The sequence below is a fragment of the Callorhinus ursinus genome, unplaced genomic scaffold (genome assembly GCF_003265705.2).
Source record: "Callorhinus ursinus isolate GAN/ISIS: 27379988/994484 unplaced genomic scaffold, GSC_fseal_2.0 scaffold8, whole genome shotgun sequence".
In the NCBI taxonomy this organism is placed as follows: Eukaryota; Metazoa; Chordata; class Mammalia; order Carnivora; family Otariidae; genus Callorhinus; species Callorhinus ursinus.
In genome coordinates, this window is record NW_027397070.1 from 45430040 (window position 1) to 45453656 (window position 23617).

Genomic DNA, 23617 nt, shown 5'->3' on the forward strand with positions numbered 1-23617 from the left:
TGTCCCTTCCGTGAAATGGAGTAATAGGGTGAAGCTGGGTAAAATGAAGACGGATCTGTAAAGGAGGAAGTGGCAAGCTGAGGAAGCTCACTCTGGAGAGCCATAAATTCACCTGCGAAGGAGAGGAGATTACTTGCTTTGCTTTGCTGGGGAGAGGAAGGCAGACAGGCACAGTGAGATGGTAAACACATATAACAGAAGCAGAGGGGCTGCACAGCATAGCGACTCAGAGCATGAACTCTGGAACCAGGCTGTTGTCTGGGTCTGAATTCTGGTTCGGCCACTTACTAGTATGACCAAGGGCAAATGAGTTCTCTTAAGCTTCCATTTCCACACCTTATAATGATGGTAATTTCACATACCTCATGGGCTTATTATGAGAATGAAGTAATAAGTTGATACATGTAAAAGGTTTAGAACCAGAATGATTATATAACTCACTGTCCAAACTGGAGCCTTTGAAAGTGAAAGGGGGCTCTATTAAAACCCAGAAACAGGTGTTCTACTGGGACTATTTCAGACAAATTGGGACTGTAGTTACCCTACCACCAAGAGGAACTGTCCATACTTAACCAACTCTTATTTAGCATCTAGTATTTTGCTACAAGATAAGCTCCACGAGGGCAGGGGTTTTTCCATATTTATTGTTCCTGTTGTATCCTTAGAGCTTAGAACAATGCCTGGCACAGCAAAGGAGTTTAAGAAGTATTTCTTGAAGGAATAAATTTGCCAAATATCTATTGTAGGGGACAGGAGACAGTTGGTCAATGACACAGAAGACTGCCAGATGGCACTGAAAATCCTGTGTAAGGAAATGAAATTTGCATCTTTATCAATCCACTCACTGTGCAATTGTTGCCTGCAGTGTTCAGCATCTGAGGCAACAGAACAGACTAATTTCAGGTTGGGAGAATGAAAATAGAAAAAAATCAAAGGTTATTTGATTTTAAAAAGTTTTTATTTAAGTAATCTCTACATCTAATGTGGGGCTCGACTCATGACCCTGAGACCAAGAGTCACAGGTTCCGCTGACTGAGCTAGCCAGGTACACCTCAAAGGTCATTTCTGAATGGGACTTTTCCTCATTTAGTCTCCTTACCATATATAGCAAAATATATTTTCTTGGTCCAATTATACTGTTACAATAACATCTCTGCTTTTTGAAGTCTGTCTATATAATAAATTTTATGGTGCTATGCTAATGTACCACTGAGGCACTGTATTTGTCATATTTCATGGCCTTTGATTTTCTAAATGGCGGAAGAAAACAGATAATATGAATTCTTGCATTTGTTCCTACTTTGGGTGCTGATTCTTGGATGTCACGATCATCTGCCACAATACAGTTATTTCAAACAGGTATTGAGATATTAACACTCAAAGATACCTGTAGTTGAATTCAAACCCAGACTTCCTCATACAAACTCTATGGCAGCAATGCTCCTGTACTCTCTGTGCACTTCACAATCTTTCATTTCGATCGTATAAACTAAGATTCCTAAGCACTTTTCAGAAAATGATAAAAGTCATAGATGAAAGTTTTTGCTTTTGTTTGCCTTAAAACTGTCTATTTAAGCCAATATCCTAGGAAATAAGGTCAAAGCTAACAAAAAGACTGAAATACAAAGATAACCCAGAGTAAGTATGAAATAACAGAATTTCGGTACATCTTAGTGTGTGACACAAACACCTTTTTACAAAAAAAGACTACATAATACTTCAGAAACTAATAAAATGTAGTAGCTAGGGTAATGTCTATGTGAGACATGAAGAATTATTTCATCACTTGTTCCAACACCTTCTATTTTAAAAATAATTTCACAGTTATAGGTAGAATTCACACTGACTAGTCAATTATGAAAAACAGTTTTATAACAAAAAGAAACCACTTATTCTTCAAGGAAAGAAAATGGGTTTAACATGGACAGAACTTCAGTAACTTCGAATTTAAACTGGTAAAATCTGAAAAGGATCAGGTTAACCTATGAAAGATGACAAATGTCAAGTATAACTAAGCTAGTAACCACTCGACTCTCTATATATCCAACTTAGGATTTTAAAATTAACATCTGCCATAAACACCTTTTATTATGGGCAGACATAAACCAATACAGAAAGCAGGCTCTGATATTGGAGTAAATGATAGAAGGTAGTGGATCTATTACTGTTTGCTGAATTAGGAAACTTGCACTGCAAGAGAAATGCACAGGTAATCTTCAAATGAAAACACCAGTGAAGAAACACAAAATGGTTGCAAAAATGACACAGAAATAGTAACTTTAGCTCAGTACACTGAAAGATCACTTTCCCCTAAGTATAAAAGGTACTCACAATAAAAGGCAATTGAAATAATCAATAACAATAAAGAACTGCCATCTACCTACTTATCCCCAGAGTTTGTTTTTTTAAAGTAGATCCCACTTAAAAAAAGGAAAAGGATGATGATCACATGTTAGTGATATTCTTGGTAGGCAGATCCTTAACAGTTGTTCTTTCATTTTACATATGGGTATTATCTAGGTAAGTACTTCAGATTTCCAGTTGGAGAAATAAGGTTTTAAACTGTTTAAATCAGAAATTGGCAAATTTTTTTCTATGAGGGACCAGATGTCAAATATTTAAAGCTTTGCAGGTTATAGAGTCTATGTTATAACTACTCAACTCTGCCATTGTAGCACAAAAAGGAGACACAGACAATATATAAACACATGGACATAGCTTTGTTCCAATAAAGGTTTATTTACAAAAACAGTGGGCCATAGTTTGCCAACCTTGGATGTAAATCTTCATAATCCTGGAAAGTGATCATTAATTAAATCTTTTTGGAAAGACAATTCATTACATTGAAATAACAGACCCTTTTGAAATTATGTCCTTGAATTATTCTTTTCTTCCTTCCCTCCCTCCTTCCTCTTTTTTTAAGATTTTTTATTTATTTATTTGACAGAGAGAGACACAGTGAGAGGGGGGACACAAGCAGGGGGAATGGGAGAAGGAGAAGCGGGCTTCCTGCCGAGCAGGGAGCCCGATGCGGGGCTCGATCCCAGGACTCTGGGATCATGACCTGAGCCGAAGGCAGACACTTAACGACTGAGCCACCCAGGCGCCCCTCTCCTCCTCCTTTTTTAAACAAATGTGCTTATATGCTATCTAATGTGTGTGCTTTTTTTTTTTTTTTAAGAATTTATTTATTTATTTGACAGAGAGAGACACAGAGAGAGAGGGAACACAGCAGGGGGAGTGGGAGAGGGAGAAGCAGGCTTCCCACTGAGCAGAGAGCCCAATGTGGCGCTCAATCCCAAGACCCTGGGATCATGACCTGAGCTGAAGGCAGACACTTAACGACTGAGCCACCCAGGCGCCCCCCCCCTTTTTTTTTTTAAGATTTCTATCTAACGTTTTAAACTGCAACTCAGGGGGCGCCTGGGTGGCTCAGTCACTTGCGTGTCCGACTCTTGATTTCAGCTCAGGTCATGATCTCAGGGTTGTGAGATCAAGCCCTGCCTCAGGCTCTGTGCTGGGCCTGGAGCCTGCTTAAGATACTCTCTCTCCCTCTGCCCCTCCTCCTCCCCTCTCTCTAAAAATAAATTAAAAAAAATAAACTGCAACTCAGACCTCAGTGCTGTCCAACTCCAAAGTTCTATGAGTCCTAAGATCACCAATGAGATAAGAATATGCGATTAATCAACATAAATAGAAGTGATATTTGGGGGCAAGATAATTCTGCTGGGCATAGGATAGATAAGAGCAAAAAGGTTAAGCAGCTGTTCTAATGTTTAAGCCTAAGCAAGAAATGCTATAAAGACACATGGGAAGCATAACATGGCACAACTATGAAATGTTAAGAAGCAACTGCAGCAAGCAGACCAATTTGGGCAGGAGAGGCAGAGCAAGTTACTCTTTCTGAGCAACAGTGATTTGCCATTCTATTGTGAAAAGTTCTTTCTCTACAAACCAAAATGATCTTCAAGTGTAGCCAATGTGTAAAGAATCACTGGTCAGTCTTTGTCATACCTACACACAGAGATAACCAGTCATTACAGAGTACAGAGATAATGACACACTAACAGGCAACATGAGATGGTGTGCCTTGTAATAAGTGAACAAGAAACTTCTTTTCTTTCCCAGAAAAATTGGCTGCTTTTTTTTTAATCTGAGAAGGACCTTAAAGTCTATAACTTGATATCTGAATTTCTGAACAGAATCGTGTAAGGAACAAATTTATTTTATAATTCTTAAATACAGTGAATACCCCCTAACGAACAAAGCAGCAAAGGGAAAGAAACACAATTTTCACCAGTATTTAAGACTGGCATTATCTCTAATGGCTGCTTCACTAACACTACAGTAACCCTTTAATCCGGGACACAAAGATACACTGTATTTCCTGCACTGTAAGTTAAGAGGAGACTTGAAAGGCTTTCAGGAAAAAATAAGGATGGTAGCAAACAGCATAAAAGATGAAGCAAACAGCAAAGGAAAGATTTCTAGAGGCAATTAAGTTCTTCCAGTTTGCCACATCACTTTTAATTGAGGTGAGAGGGGAACCTAAGGGTTATTCTAATATTAAGTTCATATTTCAAATATATATAATAGCAGATGTGAAAATTCCACAGGCTTCTTAAATTCAACCTGTCCAAAACCAAATTCATCATACCCCTCCTCACAATGAACAGTTCCCCAATCCTCTTGGTCAGTCATACCCAAAGCTTGGGTCGTATCTTGGTTCTTTCTGTATATCCCTAGTTTGAATGAATGGATGAACAGGAGCATGTTTCTCTCTCATCCCAGTGGTCCTGTGAATGCTGTTCCTTCTGCCTGAAATGCATTTGTCCTCTAGTTTAGTTTAACTAGAAGTCATTGCTTTGTGTCTCAGCCTTAGGTGTCACCTCCTCCTAGAAGCCTTCATCATAATCTCTCACATTCATTCTTCCTTTCTGCTCCAGTAATACCTGTTCTTGTCACATGATTTGGTAAGCATTTCTTTACCCTCTGGTTCCTCCCACTACAGGGTGAACTTGAAAGCAGTGCATTTGTCATTCATTCATTTATTCATTCACTAACTCAAATATTTTGGAACAGCTACTATGGAACACATGCTATTTTAGGCATTGAAGATTGAAAACAGGTGAAGATTTCAGTGAAAACAGGTGAAGATTTCAGTCTTAAGAGAGCTTATGTTTCAGTAAAGAAGAGATGAACAAGCAGGTAAACTGTATGGTATGACAAACGGTGATAAGGCCTATCAGAGAAAAATAAAACAAGAGGAATACTGAGTGTGTGTATATGGAGGAAGGTGATATTTGGAATTTAAAAGTGTTCTCAGTGAATGCCTAAGAATGGGTCTTTTGAACCAAGAACAGAAAGAGATGAAGAAGTGAGCCACGCATGTATCTGGATGATGTGTGTTCCAGACTAACGGTTATAGCAAGTGCAAAGGGCAGAAGCATACCTGGTGTGCTCAAGGAATAGCAAGGAGGCTAGTGTGGCTGGAACTGAGGGAGTGAGAGTAGGAGAAGACAGGAAAAGGTAGGGGGGGAATTCATGTACAATGGCCTATAAGACCCAAAAGACTTTGGCTTTTATTCAAGTAGGGTAGGAAGCTACTGGAGGATCTGGGGCAGTGGAGCAACAGAATCAGCCCTCTGTCTTAAAAAGATCACTCAGGCTGATGTCTGGAGAACAGCTGGTAGGGGGATGACAATGAAAGCAGGGGAAGTAGAACACTATTGCAATGACTTAGATGAGAGGAGAACTGGCTTGAACCGGGGCAGTAGTGTGGTGGCAGCGAGACAGGAACTGCTGATGGGATATGGATAGAACAGAGAGAGAGGGGTCAAAATCAGATCCAGGATTTCTGGCTGGAGCACAGGTACAGAGTTGCTCTATACTGAGATGCGGAGGATTAGGGGACAGCAGTTTGGGAGGGACAGATTAGGGCAGATTGTGACATGTGAGTGTGAGTTGCCTGGTGTAAAGTGTTTAATGATGATAATAACAATACCTAACACTCATCTACTATGGCAGGCTGTTTTGTACACTTTGCTTATATTTACTTATTTAATCTTCACAACAATCACATGTTGGTATTAGTATTATCCTTTTTTTATAATTGGGGAAACTGAGGTACGGAATAGTTAAGAACCTTTCTCAAGGTCACAAAGCTAGTAGGTGGCTGAGCCAAGATTAAATGCAAGCACCTGACTCCCTGGAGTCTATGCCCTTAACCCCTATGCTATACTGCTTCTATGATGGAAATACCACTATGCCGTTCAGGGAAGATGTCTGAAGAGAGAAGTTTCAGTCATCAGCATAGAGATGGTATTTAAATCCATGACACTGAATGAGATCATCAAGGGAGAGGTGTAGGTAGAGAAGAGTCCACAGACTGGGAAGTAGGCAGCAATACGAGGGAAAACCAAAAACAAGATCCCTAACTCCAAATGAACAGCGTTTCATAGCAGGAGAGGAATGGACTATGACAAATCTGCTAATAGGTCAGTAGGATCCTTGGAATAATGACATAGAAAATAAGAACAGCTTTGGTGGAGTGGTGAGGGTAAAAGCCTGATTAAATATGTTTAACAGAGGAAGGGAGAGCAGAAACTAAAGGCACCAAGAAGAAACTTTTTTTTTAAGAGGATTTGTTTTGATCCACTATAGAAAGAAAAGCCGAAATGGACAGCTGTGTGGGGAGCATTGCTGGAGTAAGAAAGAGCTGGAATAAGAAGAATCTAGTGGAGGAGTTGGCCTCAGCTGGGAGCACAGACAGTTCATCCCTTGCATAGGAGGGAAAACAGAGCATATAGGATGGGCATGGATGTTGGCAGATAAGTAGATGTGGTGGCGGCACATGCAAGAGTTTTCTTCTGATTGATTCTATTTTTTCAGTGAAGTAGGAAGCAAGGTCATCAGCCGAAAGAACAGAGTAAGAAATTCAGGAGGCTTAAGGAAAAAGGAGGAGGTGTCAAATAGTTATCTAAAAATGAGAGAGCAAATGAGTTTAAAAAAATGAAGATTGTCTTGCTCCTCTTTATATTTGGATAGCCCAGCACTATCCCTAGTATGTTTTAGACACTGTGACTTGAACTTGATAACACTGTGGGTTTTTTGTTTGGCTGTTTGTTTTTTTAAGATTTGAGAGAGTGAGCGAGAGAGCATATGAGTGGGAGGGACAGAGGGAGAGAGAAAGAGAATCTCAAGCAGACTCTGTGCTGAGCGTGGAGCCTGACTTGGGGCTCAATCTCATGACTCTGAGATCAAGACCTGAGCTGAGATCAAGAGTTGGGTGCTTAACCTACTGAGCCACCCCGGTGCCCTATTCCCTCACTTTAAAGAAAAGGATCCAGAATGAAGGTAAGCACTAATTATGATTTTTTATAGAGAAAAAAATCTGGGAAATCTAAAATAGAATGTAGATGTGAGTACACATACTTAAGAGTAGTCATAAATACCAATGTTTACTCTTTAGAATTAGGTAAAAACAATATATCCACATATTACTTTTCAACCATGCATTCTCTAAAACATAACCATTTCTAATTATGCCATTTAACCATTGAAAAAGTGTAAGAACATGAGAAAAATATATTTGGCAGTACATTAATGGGATCTGCTAGAACAGATAAAAGTATTTTTGGTGATTTTTATAGAAAGTGCCCCCTTCCCCAATTCAAAGTGACATAATAGTTCAGGGAAGAATTCACAAACTCAAATGCCTAAAGGATTAAGAGCAGGTAACAAAATGAGTGAAACAGGCTGAGTGTTAAGGATAATAGGGAGTTGCTGTTGCTGTTGTGGCAAATAGGCAACCAAAGGGTACAGTGGCTCCTCAGCTCAAGCCACTGTTGCCACATAGAAAGCATTCCATTTTGCCAGATCTTCTAATTCTTAAGATAGATATTCTTTTTATGTGAAAACTTTCAGTGTTTGAAATTTTGGTAACCAATTCAAATTTATAAACTGCTCAGGGCATACAAAGCATGTTTGTGGGAAGCATTCAGGCCCTTGAGCTATCTGGTGTACTTTTTTTTTTTTTTAAGATTTTATTTATTTGACAGAGCGAGATAGCGAGAGCAGGAACACAAGCAGGGGGAGTGGGAGAGGGAGAAGCAGGCTTCCCGCAGAGCGGGGAGCCCGATGTGGGACTCAATCCCAGGACCCTGGGATCATGACCTGAGCCGAAGGCAGACGCTTAACGACTGAGCCACCCAGGCACCCTGGTGTACTTCTGAATAAGACAACATCAATATGGAGTAGGTGAAAAACTGTACCAACTTTCAGAAAACCTTGGTTTCAGGGTAGGCACTGCCCTTTACTACTAACTGGGTAACCTCTTTGAGCTTGTTTATTCATTTGTAAAATGTAGTTTCATGAACTATCCTGTTTAATTCATGAGTGGTTGTGAGTAGCAGATTAGAAAGTAGGTCAAAGCATATCAATAAAGCTCTGTGTAAATATAAGCAAATAGCTGTGAGATAATGGAAAATATATATTGGTCTCTGCCCCTGGTTCTGGGCACAGAGCTTCTGAAAACCTTATAATTTCCTAATTTCCCAAGTGATAAGAGCACTGTGAGCGTCCCTTGTTCTAATATTTGACTCCATCCCTGACACAGAGCTCCTAAAACCCTTGTAAATTCCTAAGTGATAAGAGCACTAGGAGCATCTTTTGTTGGATGAGACAACTCTGGGTAGGCTCCTAGATAAGGGCTGGTCATCAAAAAGAATAAGCCATGATTAGAAGCTTGGAATTTTTAGCACTACCTCATACTCCTTCCTCCAGAGAAGGAGAGGAGCTAGAAATGGAATTAATAATTTGCCATGCCTATGTGAGGAAGCCTCCATAAACCCCAATAGTACAAGGTTCAGAGAGCTTCCAGGTTGGCAAACACATCATACCAGGAGAGTGTCACACTCCCTCTCAACAGAGACAGAGGCTCCTGTGCTTGGAATCCTCAGACCTCACCCTATGTAGCTCTTGTGTTCTTCTGTTTCTGTTATCACATTTTTTTTTTTAGAAATTTTTTTTAAAGATTTTATTTATTTATTTGACAGAGAGAGACACAGCGAGAGAGGAGACACATGCAGGGGGAGTGGGAGAGGGAGAAGCAGGCTTCCCGCGAAGCAGGGAGCCCGATTCGGGGCTCCATCCCAGGACCCTGGGATCAGGACCTGAGTCCAAGGCAGACGCTTAACCACTGACCCACCCAGGTGCCCCTGTTATCACATATTTTAAATAAACTAGTAAACATAAGTATTTCCCTAAGTTCTGTGAGCTGCTAGCAAATTAAACCTGAAGAGGAGGTTGTGGGAGCCTCCAATTTGTAGCCAAACTGGACAGAAGTTGTAGGTAACCTGGAGACCTATTACTTATGACTGGCACCTAAAGTAGGGTGGGAGCAGTCTTACGGGACTGAACCCTTAACCCGTGGTGGGATCAGACACTATCTTCAGGCAGACAGCGTCAGAACTGAGTTAAACTGTGGATAACTAGCTGATGTCGCAAAAAACTGCTTGGTGTAGGGAAAAAAATCTCTACACATCTGGAGACCAGAAATGAAGTGCTTTGTGTGAGCAGTAAAGGAAACTCAGGAGAAAGACTAACAGGAGGTAGACTGAACTGAATTTTTTCCAATATGAGGGCTTTAAAAAGAGCCATAATAGGGTATCCTAAGAACATTTCATATCTCTGTATTCAGTCAGTTCCTCATAAAATGTAAATATAGATTACTTACCTCATGGAGCTCCTCAAATATATTAAAATTATAAAATCTTTTTCAAGTGTTAAGTGCTTTGTAATTACTTGGTTAATCAAGTATTTGCTTGGTATGGCCAAATACATTAATGAACCTGAATACAATACTTCCTAAAGGCTGAGCACATTCTTGGCTCTCCTAACAACAGTGAGCAATTTAATGCAGTTAGTTTGGAAAAAGTTATTTCAGGTTTTCAGGGTTGTTGTTTTTTTTCCTGTTTTAAGATGTGTGTAAGCTTACAATGGGCTAAATAATACAGTTCTGTAACAGACTCAGGTTTATCTGTTCCCTACTGTGAATGCTTGTGGAGGCACTCCTCCCATTAACTGGTGACACAGGAATAGAGAAGTGACCGTTGGTCAGGGTCAGGAAACAACTTAGGAAAATGAGGAAGCAGTCCTCCTGGCCATGATTCAGGGCTAATAATCCTTCCATCTACCTACTTTTATGCATATATGTTTAACAGAAACACCTCTTGATAACTGTTGTCCTCTTTATCTTGGACCATTAAACCAAACATGACGTGAAGGCTAAGAAATTCTCAAAATTTATGAGAAACTGTACTGGATTAAAAACTCCCTATCAATAGTTAATAATATTGTAGTAACTTTGTATGGTTACAGATGGTAAGTACACTTATCATAATGACTGTCTCATAATGTAATTAATTATAAAATCACTATCTTGTACACCTGGAACTAATCCATGTCAACTATACTTTAATTAAAAAAATAAACAAACTCCCTATCATATACTGTTCTATGAGATTCTTCATTTTCAGCTTTCATTAAACCACAACTGGCCTGGCAAACTTGACAAACCCAGTGTCTTTTACCAGCCTATTTCTTGTAGCTTAGTGTGGAAGTGAGCTGAATGATGGCAACTTGAAAGATTTAAAATGCTCCATTTTAAAAAGTTTTTCAAAGAAATAAGTTTTTCATTTAAAAGCACATTTCTGGTAAGATTATGGTTAATGCTTTTTTCCCTGTTGGTTTTCCAAATTCTTTAAATGACTTACTATAATTTAAAAAATTGTATGTTAGAATAAAATCGCCCTGCCATAAAAAGAATTCTCCCCTCAATAACAAAAGAAAAGAATTCCGACAGTCACATTTGTTTATAGATGCTATAATGAGATTGTTTAGCATTTTTTCTCTTTTTTAAAAGTTTGGTTTTTTTTAAAGATTTTATTTATTTATTTGACAGAGAGAGAGAGAGTGCACACAAGCAGGGGGAGCTGCAGGCAGAGGAAGAGGGAGAAGGAGTCTCCCTGCTGAGCAGGGAGCCCGACACGGGGCTCGATCCCAAGACCCCAGGATCATGACCTGAGCCGAAGGCAGATGCTTAACTGACTAAGCCACCCAGACGCCCCATCCCCCCACCCCGCCTTTTTAAAAGTTTTTATTTAAATTCCAGTTAGTTAACATACAGTATAACATTAGTTTCAGGTCTACAATCTAGTGATTCAATACTTCCATACGACACCCAGTGCTCATCTGCTTAGCATCTTTTAAGGAAATCCTGTGAGATTTAAATATCTCCAAATTAATAAAATGTTAGTAGCATGATTTAAATATCTCCAAATTAATAAAATGTTAGTTTGAACCACTGAAAAAGACTCTTTAAAAGCCTTTAATAAAAAAGCAAGTTGACTAGAGGTAAAATCCAAAGTTAAATTACTACCTTCAAAGAACAAAGAAAGTGAAATGAGTTTATAGGAAGTTATTTATTAGCATCTTTTAAGGTTAAATCTTTTATTTTTTTAAATAGTTATTTTTTTAAAAGATTTATTTATTTGAGAGAGAGAATGAGAGAGAGAGCACATGAGAGGGGGGAGGGTCAGAGGGAGAAGCAGACGCCCTACTGAGCAGGGAGCCCGATGCGGGACTCGATCCAGGGACTCCAGGATCATGACCTGAGCCGAAGGCAGTCGCTTAACCAACAGAGCCACCCAGGCGCCCTAAATCTTTTATTTTTTTAAATATTTTATTTTTAAGTAATCTATATACCCAGTGTGGGGCTCGAACCCATAACCCAAGATCAAGAGCCATATACTCCACTGACGGAACCAGCCAGGCATCCCAAGGCTAAATCTTTTAAACTATGGTTGTAACTAATATGAGAACAGAGTAATTGTATAGCACAGTGATCAAGAATGTGAGCTCTGAAGTCCAATTATCTGGGTCCAAATTTTAGCTTCTACCACTTATTATATCTGTGAATTTGGGCAGGTTGCTTCTGTAAACTTTAGTTTCCTCATTGTAAAACAGGGAGAATAATAATTTCAGTGTTATTTTAAGGATTAAGTGAAATGATTCCTTATTTTCTTTCTCATACCACATAAATTTATCATGTTGCAAAATGCAGTGAAACAGCTAAGAAGCACAGTGTGACCCAGTTCAGCTACAATGTAGGTGCACCGTGACCCCATTCTGTATAGCAATGAATATTGCCACTTTGGGATTGATTTCAAAGTGAGAGCTACCTTTGTTCCCTAATACCATGTTATTAACTTTTTAGTAAGTCTTCTTTTGGTATGTTTTTTCAATAAATCAAATAAATATCTGCTATAATCTAGCCTTCTTTTTTTAAGATTTTATTTATTTGAGAGAGAGAGACAGCAAGAGAAGGAACACAAGCAGGGCAAGTGAGAGAGGGAGAAGCAGGCTTCCCGCAGAGCAGGGAGCCCGATGCAGGGCTCAATCCCAGGACCCTGGGATCAGGATCTGAGTCGAAGGCAGACGTTTAATGACTGAGCCACCCAGGCGCCCCTATAATCTAGCCTTCTATACAAGGTCTACACAAGGTTGTTTTACTAAGTAGACATATTAAAAACCAATCACTTGGAATCTAGTTTAAATTGTATAGTAATTATGGTGATGTGAAATTGCTTTGAGAAATTCTATTTGGAAAAGATTAAATATCTACAAAAAAACTTCCTTAACATGCATTATAACGCATATTTATATAGTTGACCCTTAAACACGACTGAACTGTGCAAATCTATGCAATTTTTTTATATAGGACAATACTGTAAATGTATTTTTTTCTTAAGATTTTCTATTTTAAATTTTATTTATTTATTTATTAGAGAGCGAGAGAGAAACAGCAGGAGAGGGGAAAGGGTCAGAGGGAGAAGCAGGCTCCTTGCTGAGCCGGGAGCCTGATGTGGGACTCAATCCCAGGACTCCGGGATCATGACCTGAGCTGAAGGCAGTCGCCTAACCAACGGAACCACCCATGCGCCCTTCTTAAGATTTTCTTAATAACATTTTCCTTTCTCTTGCTTACTTCATCATAAGAATACAGTATGTAATACATATATAAAATATGTGTTGATTGACTGTTTATGTTATTGGTAAGAAACAGTAGGCTATTATAGTTAAGTTCCTGGGGAGTCAAAAATCATACAGGAATTTTTGACTGCAGGCAGGGTTGGAGGCCCTGACCCCAGGCATTGTTCAGGGTTAACTATAATGATGCAAATGTCTATAGGATTAATTCTTTCTTTCTAGATGTGGACCTGTTAATTTAACTCAAACTCAAAATGTCTACTAAAAAATTTTATTGCAATGTGTGGGTAAATTATTTGACTTTCTATTTTAGATTGACAGCAGTAACTGAATCAAGCCATTCAATCTAAAGTCTCTTCAAATTTGTTTATACACAAATTTATATATAAAGGTGACCTACATGAACATGTAAAAACCAGCCACAACTAAAATATTTACTTGAGAATAAAATGGAAATATTTGTTCTTTAAAACAAATTTCCAAAGTAACAAAAACACCCAGTAAAAAAACAACTGATGGGATTTTTATATTCACATTAACACTTAGTAATTCATATCCAATGACAGTAGTGTTTTCTTATACTGTTTCAGTCTGAATTATTTTCTAGCACTTACTTAAAACTAAACAATGATAAATTCTGACACAAAAATGTTAGAAACGTATTTACCTATTTGTGTGTGTGTGTGTGTGTGTGTGTGTATATATTTTAAGATTTTTTATTTATTTATTTGACACAGAGAGAGACAGCTAGAGAGAGAACACAAGCAGGGGGAGCAGGAGAGGGAGAAGCAGGCTCGTGGCTGAGCAGGGAGCCCGATGCGGGGCTTGATCCCAGGACCCTGGGATCATGACCTGAGCCAAAGGCAGATGCCTAATGACTGAGCCACCCAGGCACCCCATATTTGTATATATATTCTTTTTTTTTTTTTTTAAAGATTTTATTTATTTGACAGAGAGAGAGAGAGAGCACAAGTAGTCAAGAGAGGCAGGCAGAGGGAGAGGGAGACGAAGGCTCTCTGCTGAGCAGGGAACCCGACGCGGGGCTCCATCCCAGGACCCCGGGATCATGACCTGAGCCGAAGGCAGCCACTTAACCGAGCCACCCAGGCCGCCCCTGTATGTATATTCTTAATTCTAAGGAAGTCAGAACATTAAATAATCATTACTTGAAAAGCATGTACACAGAAGGAACATCCCACACAATGACAGATTATTTGGCAGACTACTAATTAAGATAGTTTTTCTTAGATTAGCAGCCCAGGCTAAACATGACAGAATCCCCAAAGATAAGTTTATGTACTTTCACTCACTTCACCTGTAATTTAATTTAGATGGAAAAAAAGCATTTGCATTGAAAGTAAAATTTGGGGTACATTCAATTTCCATTTGAACTCAATATTTCTTCCCATTTCTCTGTCAATATTGAACACTAAGTAGAACCCACTTGTTAAAAATCCAGCTAATACGCTATTATGAACAGCTCTGCAAGATCAAATTAAATTTATTTTAACATCTAGCCTTGAGGAAATACTTTTTCAACCTATTTGCTTTCTTTATTGGATTTTAGTATCAACAGACACACAGTTAATATCATAGATAGCAACTTTCCAATTTATTAATTTCCACATATAGTTAAATCAATTCCTATATTATAAAAAAATGAATGTCAGTGCTATACTAGGGGTGTAACTCCTTATAAAGCAAGCACGAACGTGGCATCAAACTTACTTTTCCAAAGAAGCCTTTGAAGAACTTCCTTTCCTGGAGGAACAGGGGGACAAGTCGAGCGCTATTATTGTATGGGCTAAATGTCCCAGGGTTTCACACCAATAAGCACATACAGAAGTTGGGTAAAGGGCAAAGTAGGAGAGGGAGAGGGAGTGAGAGTTTTAAAGAGTTATCCATACCAGGAGTGACAGGGAAAAAGGAAGGGTGCATGAAAATGCAGGAAAACATACTGTATGGCCTAAGAATCCATGGAAAGAGAAGAAATCAGAATCTGTACCCATGCAGAACAACTAGTTAGTGTAGTATTCTCTATTTACTTTTGAAACAGAGATTATCCAAATTTGGCAGCAAAGATTCAGATTTACTGGTTTGGTGAGATTTCTATTTTAAATTTCCTAATAGTGTGTAGTAAATACATTTTTCAACTTCCATACACATTTTTCAATTTAAAAATCAGTGGTCTACTATATGGAAATCATCAATTAAAAAAAAAACAGTCCACATTTGAATAACCACATAAAAAATACAACACATAAAATTAAGAGTGTGCAGCAAGAATCTTTGTCAGACTTTTTCTTACTAAGTTCAAGATGTCACTTAGAGAATCCTTACTCATCCATTGGGATCAATTTGTAAGTATATCCATGTGTGGACTGATCAATTCCACAACAATCATGGGGAAATAATAGATATGATGTTCTATTCCAAACAGAGAATAAATTGTCTTTAAAGAACACAAAGCTAATGCTTTCACTTCAGATGACAAAAATATTCTGAGAACCAAACATCTGTGAGCCACAAATGAAATTTTAAAAATAGGGTTTTGTTTTCTTTTAAAATGCTAGTTTTAGAATAAAGAAACTTGCATTGACAGTTGTAAGTATACAACTCTGAGACTATGTAGATAAGAGAGACAGCTATCTATGGTTCCAGCACCAATTTTTAAGCATGTAGAAACTTTGAAAGCTGGCCACCATTTAAGATCAGAAGAACTTATGCAAAGTATATGGGTTCTAACCCAAGGTATCTTAACTTTACATTTCCTAACTTTGGTTGAACTATTTAAGTTTTTATAATCAGTTTTTAGTGTTGGATAAATGTCTAGAAAAAGACAAGACAACTGTACTGAAATTTTACTCTTTCAATTTATAAACTCATTCACTACTCTCAAACACTGAAGAGTTTGTTTTCTAAGTTTTGAAAATCACAAACAGCATCAAATATTTCCAAAAAATGTTTTGAACTTAAGCTAGAAAAACAATAAATTGGGGTAGTTACTGCAATAAGACTAAGTTTATTTCTACTGCCAAGTTTGGTGACCCTAGTTTTGTTAGACTGTGAGTGACCATCAGCTTTTAAAGATGCAGCCAAAGTTAAAAGATTCACCATTCTTGAGGGACAGGGAGGTGAGGAAAGAGATCTGTTAATATTTAGTTCAGCTCCCAGAAAAGCTCTTGTTAAACATGTAGTTTGCCCTCTTTTCACAAAAGACCTCAGTTGTTAATGAAAAAAGTTGACATGCAAAATGCATTAAAAGATAGTTATTAGAGAATATTAGTGCTTTAAAAAAAACAAGTTATGATTCTTTTACCTGCTAAAACAAGAACATATATTAAAGCAAATATATCAAATAGTGAATAAAAAACCAACATATTAGAAACTGTCAGTATAATGAAACTAGTCTAAAACCAAGACAGAGAGGGAGAGACATTTAGAGACAATGGGAAGAGAAGACCTTTTAAAAGGAAGAACATCTTGGACCAGTGTCAAGCAAGATAACCAAAGGCCCAAAACACTTTTTACAAAACAGACCGATAAATGACATTACTACTCACCCTGCAACTATGTCAATAAAGGCACTGAAAATGGGCAATAGTTGTTTCTGTCATTTATCCTATATGATCTAAGTCCCAACATGGCTAATTTGTGCACTTATGTCACAAAGTAAATGAGTTGAAAATAGCTGTAACTAACTTTATCATACAAAGTAAAAAGAATTTAAACATATTTATGCTCTGAGAATCAGGTTTAAAATTTAATTTTAAAAAAAGGTGATCTTGTTTAGTTATGATATCTTTTCATTAATTATCCAGTAACTTCTAGTTGAAGTTAAAGTGATCCTAAATTGTAGGGGACTACTTCGAGGATAAGTAAGAACTATACTTGCAAATTATCTGTCTTCTTCAATTATTCACAAATTTAAAAAGCTCCAGAATGTCACATTTTTAGTTCAAACATCATTCAAGTGATAGGTTTAAGATGTTTGTTTTGCTACTTAACTTGTATATCTGAGCTATATAATTCTTTAAATTTTAAAACTCTGGCATTCCAACTAAGTTCCAAAAACACGTTATTTCTTCTTTAATCTGTAACCTTGTACACTTCTACATTTGCTTCCATTTATTTGAAACTCTAAGGAAGGAGACATAGCTTTTGGCAAAATATAAGCATCTGGTACAGCAGATAATAAATGTTTGTTAGGTGAATGTTTGTTTGGTAAGGGGGGGAGGCAACCAGAAATTTCTGCATAGTAAAAATATGAAAAGAAAACAAAAATCTCAAATATTTGTGGACTAATATGGTCTGAGAAGAACAACATCCTGAAGATTTCCAACTTTCTGCAAACTTCTCAGTATAGCATTAGAAAGAGTATTTATAGGAGGAAGTTTCATTGAGTACAATAAACAGGAAACTGACCCGTTACCCCAAAATTCAATCCTGCTTTTTAAATACATGTTTGCCTATGTGAAATTATACACAACATTTGCCAAGTCTCTTGGATAGCATTAGTCTGAAAAATTGTAAAGAACTTCTTGAATGAAAAGTTCAGAAGTAGTCAATTCCCCTCAAAGTTCAAAGTTCAAAAGTATGTCCAGAAAAGCAATCAACATACATAAAACTTCATATTAGTCATAAATGACCGTAGGGAAATAAGGATCATTTAGAGATATACAAAAAGTTTCATAAACTTTAAAACATTAAATGTAACATATGGTTATGATAATTGTTATGAGATTTGATCTGACCATATCGAGGACTGAACTGTTTTCTGTATATTCTGGAAATAATTTTTGAGTGGCTACTATGTGCCAGACACTGTTCCAGGCATAGGCATAATTTTTTAAATGGCAATTTGGTCTCTATTTATGGTGAAAATAAAACTTATTAAATTTTATTATCTAAACAGTCTTATACCGCAAATAATCATGTTTGTAAGTTTATAATCTTCATGGTTAAAAAAATAAAAAGGTAAAAAAATTCACTCAATTAAAAAAATTATTTTTTTAAGTTTATTTATTTACTAAGTTTTCTACACCCAACATGGGGCTTGAACTCATGACCCCAAGATCAAGAGTCACATGCATTTCCGACTGAGCCTGCCAGGTGCCCCTAAAAAAATTAAGTTTTAAAACTAAATGGTGAATAGTGGCTATCTCTGTGATTACAAAAAAATTTATGTACTGTTTTTATTCATTTGTATTTTACACAATGAATTTATACTATCTATATAATGAAGAGATGCTTCTAATTAAAGGTAGGCTAAAAAAACTAGTTAAGAGGACTCACTGCTCATTAAACAACTAAAAACCATTTCTTAATATCTACTGTGCAAGTTAAAACCATCCCTAGCTTTCCCTTATTTAGAGAGTGAACATGAAGCCATACTCTGAATTGAAGACTTTCTAAAGGCTCATTCCACAATGACCTTCTACCTGTAAGTTATATAAGTTATAAGATTTTGATAACTATTGTAGTTATTGTTTCAGTTCTATTTAGTCTATTCACTGATTTGCCTGTTGTTTTCAGTCATTAGTATTATGATGCTTAAATATTCTTTAATAACTAGAAGGACAAATCACTGTATTATTTTTAAAATTTTCTAAGCTAAACTTATTCGTCTAGTGAGCTTAGAATTATTCTGTTAAAGAAGAGATTGAATTTATGTTTCTGGAAAATTACACTGTCTTGAGGCTGTATTTAACTGGAGAATATATTCAGGTAGACATGACAAGTCTGTAAATTATAGCTTCACATACCATAATAGATGAAAATAAGTCCCTTTAACATTAATGATGATTAGAATAGGAAGGGCTTCAATCATTTAAGAATTTAAATGACCAAAATCTGAGGTAAATGGTATGAATGTATGTATATGTATGTGTACATGTTTCTACATATTGGTTTATTTTTTTAGTTCCTTGCATACTATAATCAGTTCTTCTTTTCCTCCTTTCCCTTCTACAACAGATTCACAGACATTTGCTCCAAAATGTGATACACTTCTCTAAGCTGGTTGCTTCTTTAATCTTATATCTTTTATATTGAGGGATTATAGATGAGAGATCATATAAAATGTACCAAGAAGCAGAAAAGTTTTGATTAAGCAAATTGAGGGGAAAAAAAAAAGCACTCATTAGTAGCCAAACTTGTGGCAGCCTACCATACCAGCAAACCCAAAGCAAACAGGTGTTTAATGCTCTCTGGGGCAAGGACATGCAGAAGTAATGGTTAAAGCTTTCATAGCAAAGGGGGGAAAAGGCCACACATTGGAGAGAAGGAAGGTTGTGAAGACGACTGTCAGAGTTTATGAGACATTCTTTAAACCTATCCAAAATATGATATTAACACTTTTATGTGAACCTTTATGAACTCTGAATCCATTCTCTCCTTTTATTAAATACACAAGCATGTGCCTGGGATTTATTCTATGGTAAAACAGGCAAAGAAAACATTATTTATCCTGGAAAAGGACTTTCCATTTCAAGTACGCTGAAGTTTGTGCAAAAAGCAGGGGAAATACATTGTTTATGTTAGAGGGACGTACAGAAGGAAACTGGAGAGTAGCAGTCAAGACGGTAAACCCTCTCCCGACTGTAAACCTCACTAGCCATCATCACAGATAACTCTTCTACTGTTTCTTATAGTAAATTTAACATCAGTTATTTATAACCCAGTTATCAGAGTTAGGTTAAGACACTAATTGTAACAGTTTTCTCTTGGTTTTAGAACATTATTCACCTGTAAGATTTCATACCACTTGTTTCATACGGGTTCTGAATCAAAAGTACCTTTTGGATAATGTCTGGCCTAAATTGACAAAGTTGGTCTTTATAATTTACACCTTGGGGTGGATAACACGTGATGTTCTTTATTAGACAGCCCACATCTTTTGCCTTAAGAGAAACACGGGTCTTACTGGATAGTGAATCACTAAAATTTACTGAGCAAAACCTCTTAAGAAAATATTTCAGTATACAGATCAACAGTGGCAACTATTAAATACATACAGCTTTCAATCTTTTTACAGCATCTTCACAGATGTGCATTCCTCTTGACTCATCAACTTCTACATGGCCAAGGTACTGCAGAAAGAAGAAAAAAGGGTTATTGCTATGCTTATTGAGTAGCTACTATATGGTAGGTATTAGTTGGAAGAGAACCGGATATTGAAATTTCTGCACTCAAGAAACTTCCACTGTATAAGAGTTAAGATGTTACTTTACTTATCCTCAGTGTCCTCACAGGAAAGAGTCAGAATAAATGTCTCAAAGAATTGCTATAGAGAAGTGAAAAAGTACATGGTAGGCACTAAATGTTACCTAAATTTATTGGATCTGAACATAATAGCCTGTGCTAGACACAGTTACTGTATCTCTGAACACAAAAATAATCCTAAAACAAACTGTATGTATACATATGTAAATATGTATACACACATATTGAAAAAGGCACAAATAAAAATAACAGTTATTCAAAGGCTGAAGAGATCAATCACATACTCCTTTTATCGGCAGCACAAAAGCAGGGCAGAGAACTAAAAAACAAATTTTAAGAAGGCAATACATTTAAGCTTTAAAAGATGTGTAGAATTTGAAGAGGCAAAAATTGAAAGGTTGGGAAACTAGGTAGAGAGAATTTAACAAAAGTTATAGGTATGGAATAGCATAACTATATATCACCAAGTATTCCTGTTTGGCTAAGATATGAGGTATGTACAGCTGAGGAATTTGAATGCTGGAGTCAATGGAGAGTTAATAAAGCTTTAATTTATTTTATTTTTTTGCAACGTAGTAATGCAATTCAAATTGTACTTTAGTATGGGAATAGTCTTGGGTAAGATAAAGCAGAAGGGATGGTGAAAATATTACAAAAGTGCTCTCTTTTAAAAAGGAAATTTATGGTCTGGTTCTGGATACAATTGAGTAGACCACTCTTTCCTGTCCTGCCCACTGAATGAAACCATAAAACCTGAACAGAACGCATGGAGCACCTATTTCAAGTCTCTTTTGTAAAGAGTAGAAAAGATGAGTCTGAGAATACTAGGATCCAAGGTATTTCTGAACTGGAAGGGAGTTTACCTCCCACTCTCCTCCTCCATTTTCCCCTTTCCCCTTTTTGATACTTCCAACTTGAACTTAGCCAGAAATCCAAAAGTGTGTGCTGTGGCAAAGAAAGAATTCTGGGAAAAGCACTCTAGCTGTGGCTCAAGTATCAGATAAGGAAACGCCTTACCCTCAGAGAGAGTATAGGAATCTCCCTTCCTTTTATTTATCTCTTTTCATTGTCCTCTCACACCCCAGCTCCCCAAGATATCCTGTGCTAGTGGTAGCAATGGAAACCTGCAAGAGTCTGAGAGAGGGGAACTTTCCTCTCGGTATAGTGAAATCATGATTCCAGGAAGATGGGACCAAGGCCCTTTCTGCTTCTTTCCCCTCTCTGTATATCTCCCATCACTTGGCCCTGTATGGAGGTGAAATGGTGCGGACTCATGGTACAGTAGACTAACAAGAGCCCCGGGAAACACAGGCATGGAGTTTAAGTAACTTGTCCAAGGTCATTCAGCTAGTGAACACTCAAACCCAAGCAGCTTGACCCAGAACACTCTTATAATGCTTACATGGAATTTTTCATTTTTACTCAAATCTTTCCAATACTGAGTAAGTGCATAAAACCAATGAATTAAATCAATTTAGGAAAGTACTCAACTTCAGGTAACAAAATACTTGAGGCATCAATCATAAAGATCATAAACTAAGACCAAAAATGTCTAAAGAATTTTAACAGCTGTAATTTCGAATGATTATTATATAAACAGGACGAATGCTCACTTTTTAGTGAATCAAATAATGTACTATATATATAGTTCTAAGTTGAAAGAATATAATCTCTTTAGGGCACATCTGAATATTATGAAATCCAGTAAGATAAATATTCACATATTCTATTTTGGATTCTCATATATAATGAATCTGTCTACAAATTTTACACTTTCTATCTAGATCCACATTTAGTTACATTTTTTGGTTTTACAGATGATAAACAGTGGTAAAGTAATGTTTTCTCAAACTCAACATCACTGACTCCATTATAGATATGAAATATACATAAGAACCTAAAATTTTAGAGAATTTCTAAACTACTACATGAAAAATAATAATGTTTATATCAATAAGGATGCTGACAGCAAATTTTCACCAGTGTACCTTTATCTGGCTCACTACAAGATAGCTTTAACACAGATTCCATATTAGTCATCTTTGCTTATCTTTTTTCTATTAAATTAGAAAATTTTTATTTTATTTATTTATTTAAGATTTCATTTATTTATCTGACAGAGAGAGACACAGCGAGAGAGGGAACACAAGCAGGGGGAGCAGAAGAGGGAGAAGCAGGCCTCCCGCGTAGCGGGGAGCCTGATGCGGGGCTCGATCCCAGAACCCCAGGATCATGGCCTGAGCCAAGGCAGATGCTTAAGGACTGAGTCACCCAGGCGTCCCAGAAAAATTTTAATTCTGGGTGCCTGGGTGGCTCAGTTGGTTAAGAGACTGCCTTTGGCTCAGGTCATGACCCTGGAGTCCCAGGATGAGTCCTGCATTGGGCTCCCTGCTCAGCAGGGAGTCTGCTTCTCCCTCTGACCCTCCCCCCTCTCATACTCTCTCTCTCTCTCTCTCTCTCATAAATAAGTAGATCTAAAAAATTTTTTTACTCAAAATTAAAGGCTATCAGAAATGTCGTTTGGTAGTTCTGTCAACTAGTTCTAGATTTTCAGATTGATTTCACACTCAGAAATAATAGAGTACTCCTTCACTGAAGGCTGCTTTTCATCATTCAGTCAGATGCTACAGTGATAGGTATATTACACTCAAATTCTGGAAAGCTCTATTTTTCAGCTTAGAAGATAATGATGAATGGATGTTTAAATACCTCTTTGGATGAATTAAGCTCTAAAAAGGACTTCTTTATGTTCTGTTGATATTTGACCTTTTTCAAAGACCAAAAATATATTTTTAATTTCTTGGTCCAATAAGTAAGGAAAATAAAGCAGTGGGTAATAGTAAGACCTGCATTACTGTTCTGACATTTTAAGAAATTCTGACATCTCATTCTTAGCACCTTGTCATATATACTGTTAAGTTCTTTTAGTCTGTGGTTTTTTCACTCTATCCTTAATCACTGACTTGAAATGTCATGTATATATTATTAAAAATTACATTGGGAGCAAGATGGCGGAGGAGTAGACCTGGATTTCGTCTGTCTCAGGAATTCAGCTGAATGGGGATCAAACCATTCTGAACACCTACGAACTCAACAGGAGATAGAAGAGGAGAGTAGCAACAACTCTCTGAACAGAGAAGCGACCACTTACTGGACGTGCGGAGAAGTGAATCCGAGGCGATATTCGGGAGGATAGACGGCGGGGGAGGGGGCCTCCGGCAGCCGCTTCTGGCAAGTGATAGAGCCACGGAACACAAAATCGGAACTTTTAGAAGTCGGCTCCGCGGAGGGACGTCGCTCCAGTAGCTAAGCGGGGGGGGGGCGGGGTGTGTGGAACCCTTGC

General features: G+C 37.4%; 1 protein-coding gene across 21 annotated transcripts in view; it reads right to left on the reverse strand.

Moving 5' to 3' along the window:
- The window catches only part of NUMB (NUMB endocytic adaptor protein), a 175358-nt gene that overhangs the window by 22122 nt on the left and 129619 nt on the right, over positions 1 to 23617 (reverse strand). For 18 of the 21 annotated variants that reach the window (XM_073895499.1, XM_073895495.1, XM_073895494.1 and 15 more), the window contains 2 exons: positions 20067 to 20141; positions 14779 to 14811 (listed from right to left, as the gene is read on the reverse strand). In XM_073895499.1, coding sequence (XP_073751600.1) covers positions 14779 to 14811; positions 20067 to 20141 — 108 coding nt within the window. The remainder of the gene's footprint in view (positions 1 to 14778; positions 14812 to 20066; positions 20142 to 23617) is intronic. The other 3 variants (XM_025869714.2, XM_025869716.2, XM_025869709.2) reach the window with 1 other exon arrangement.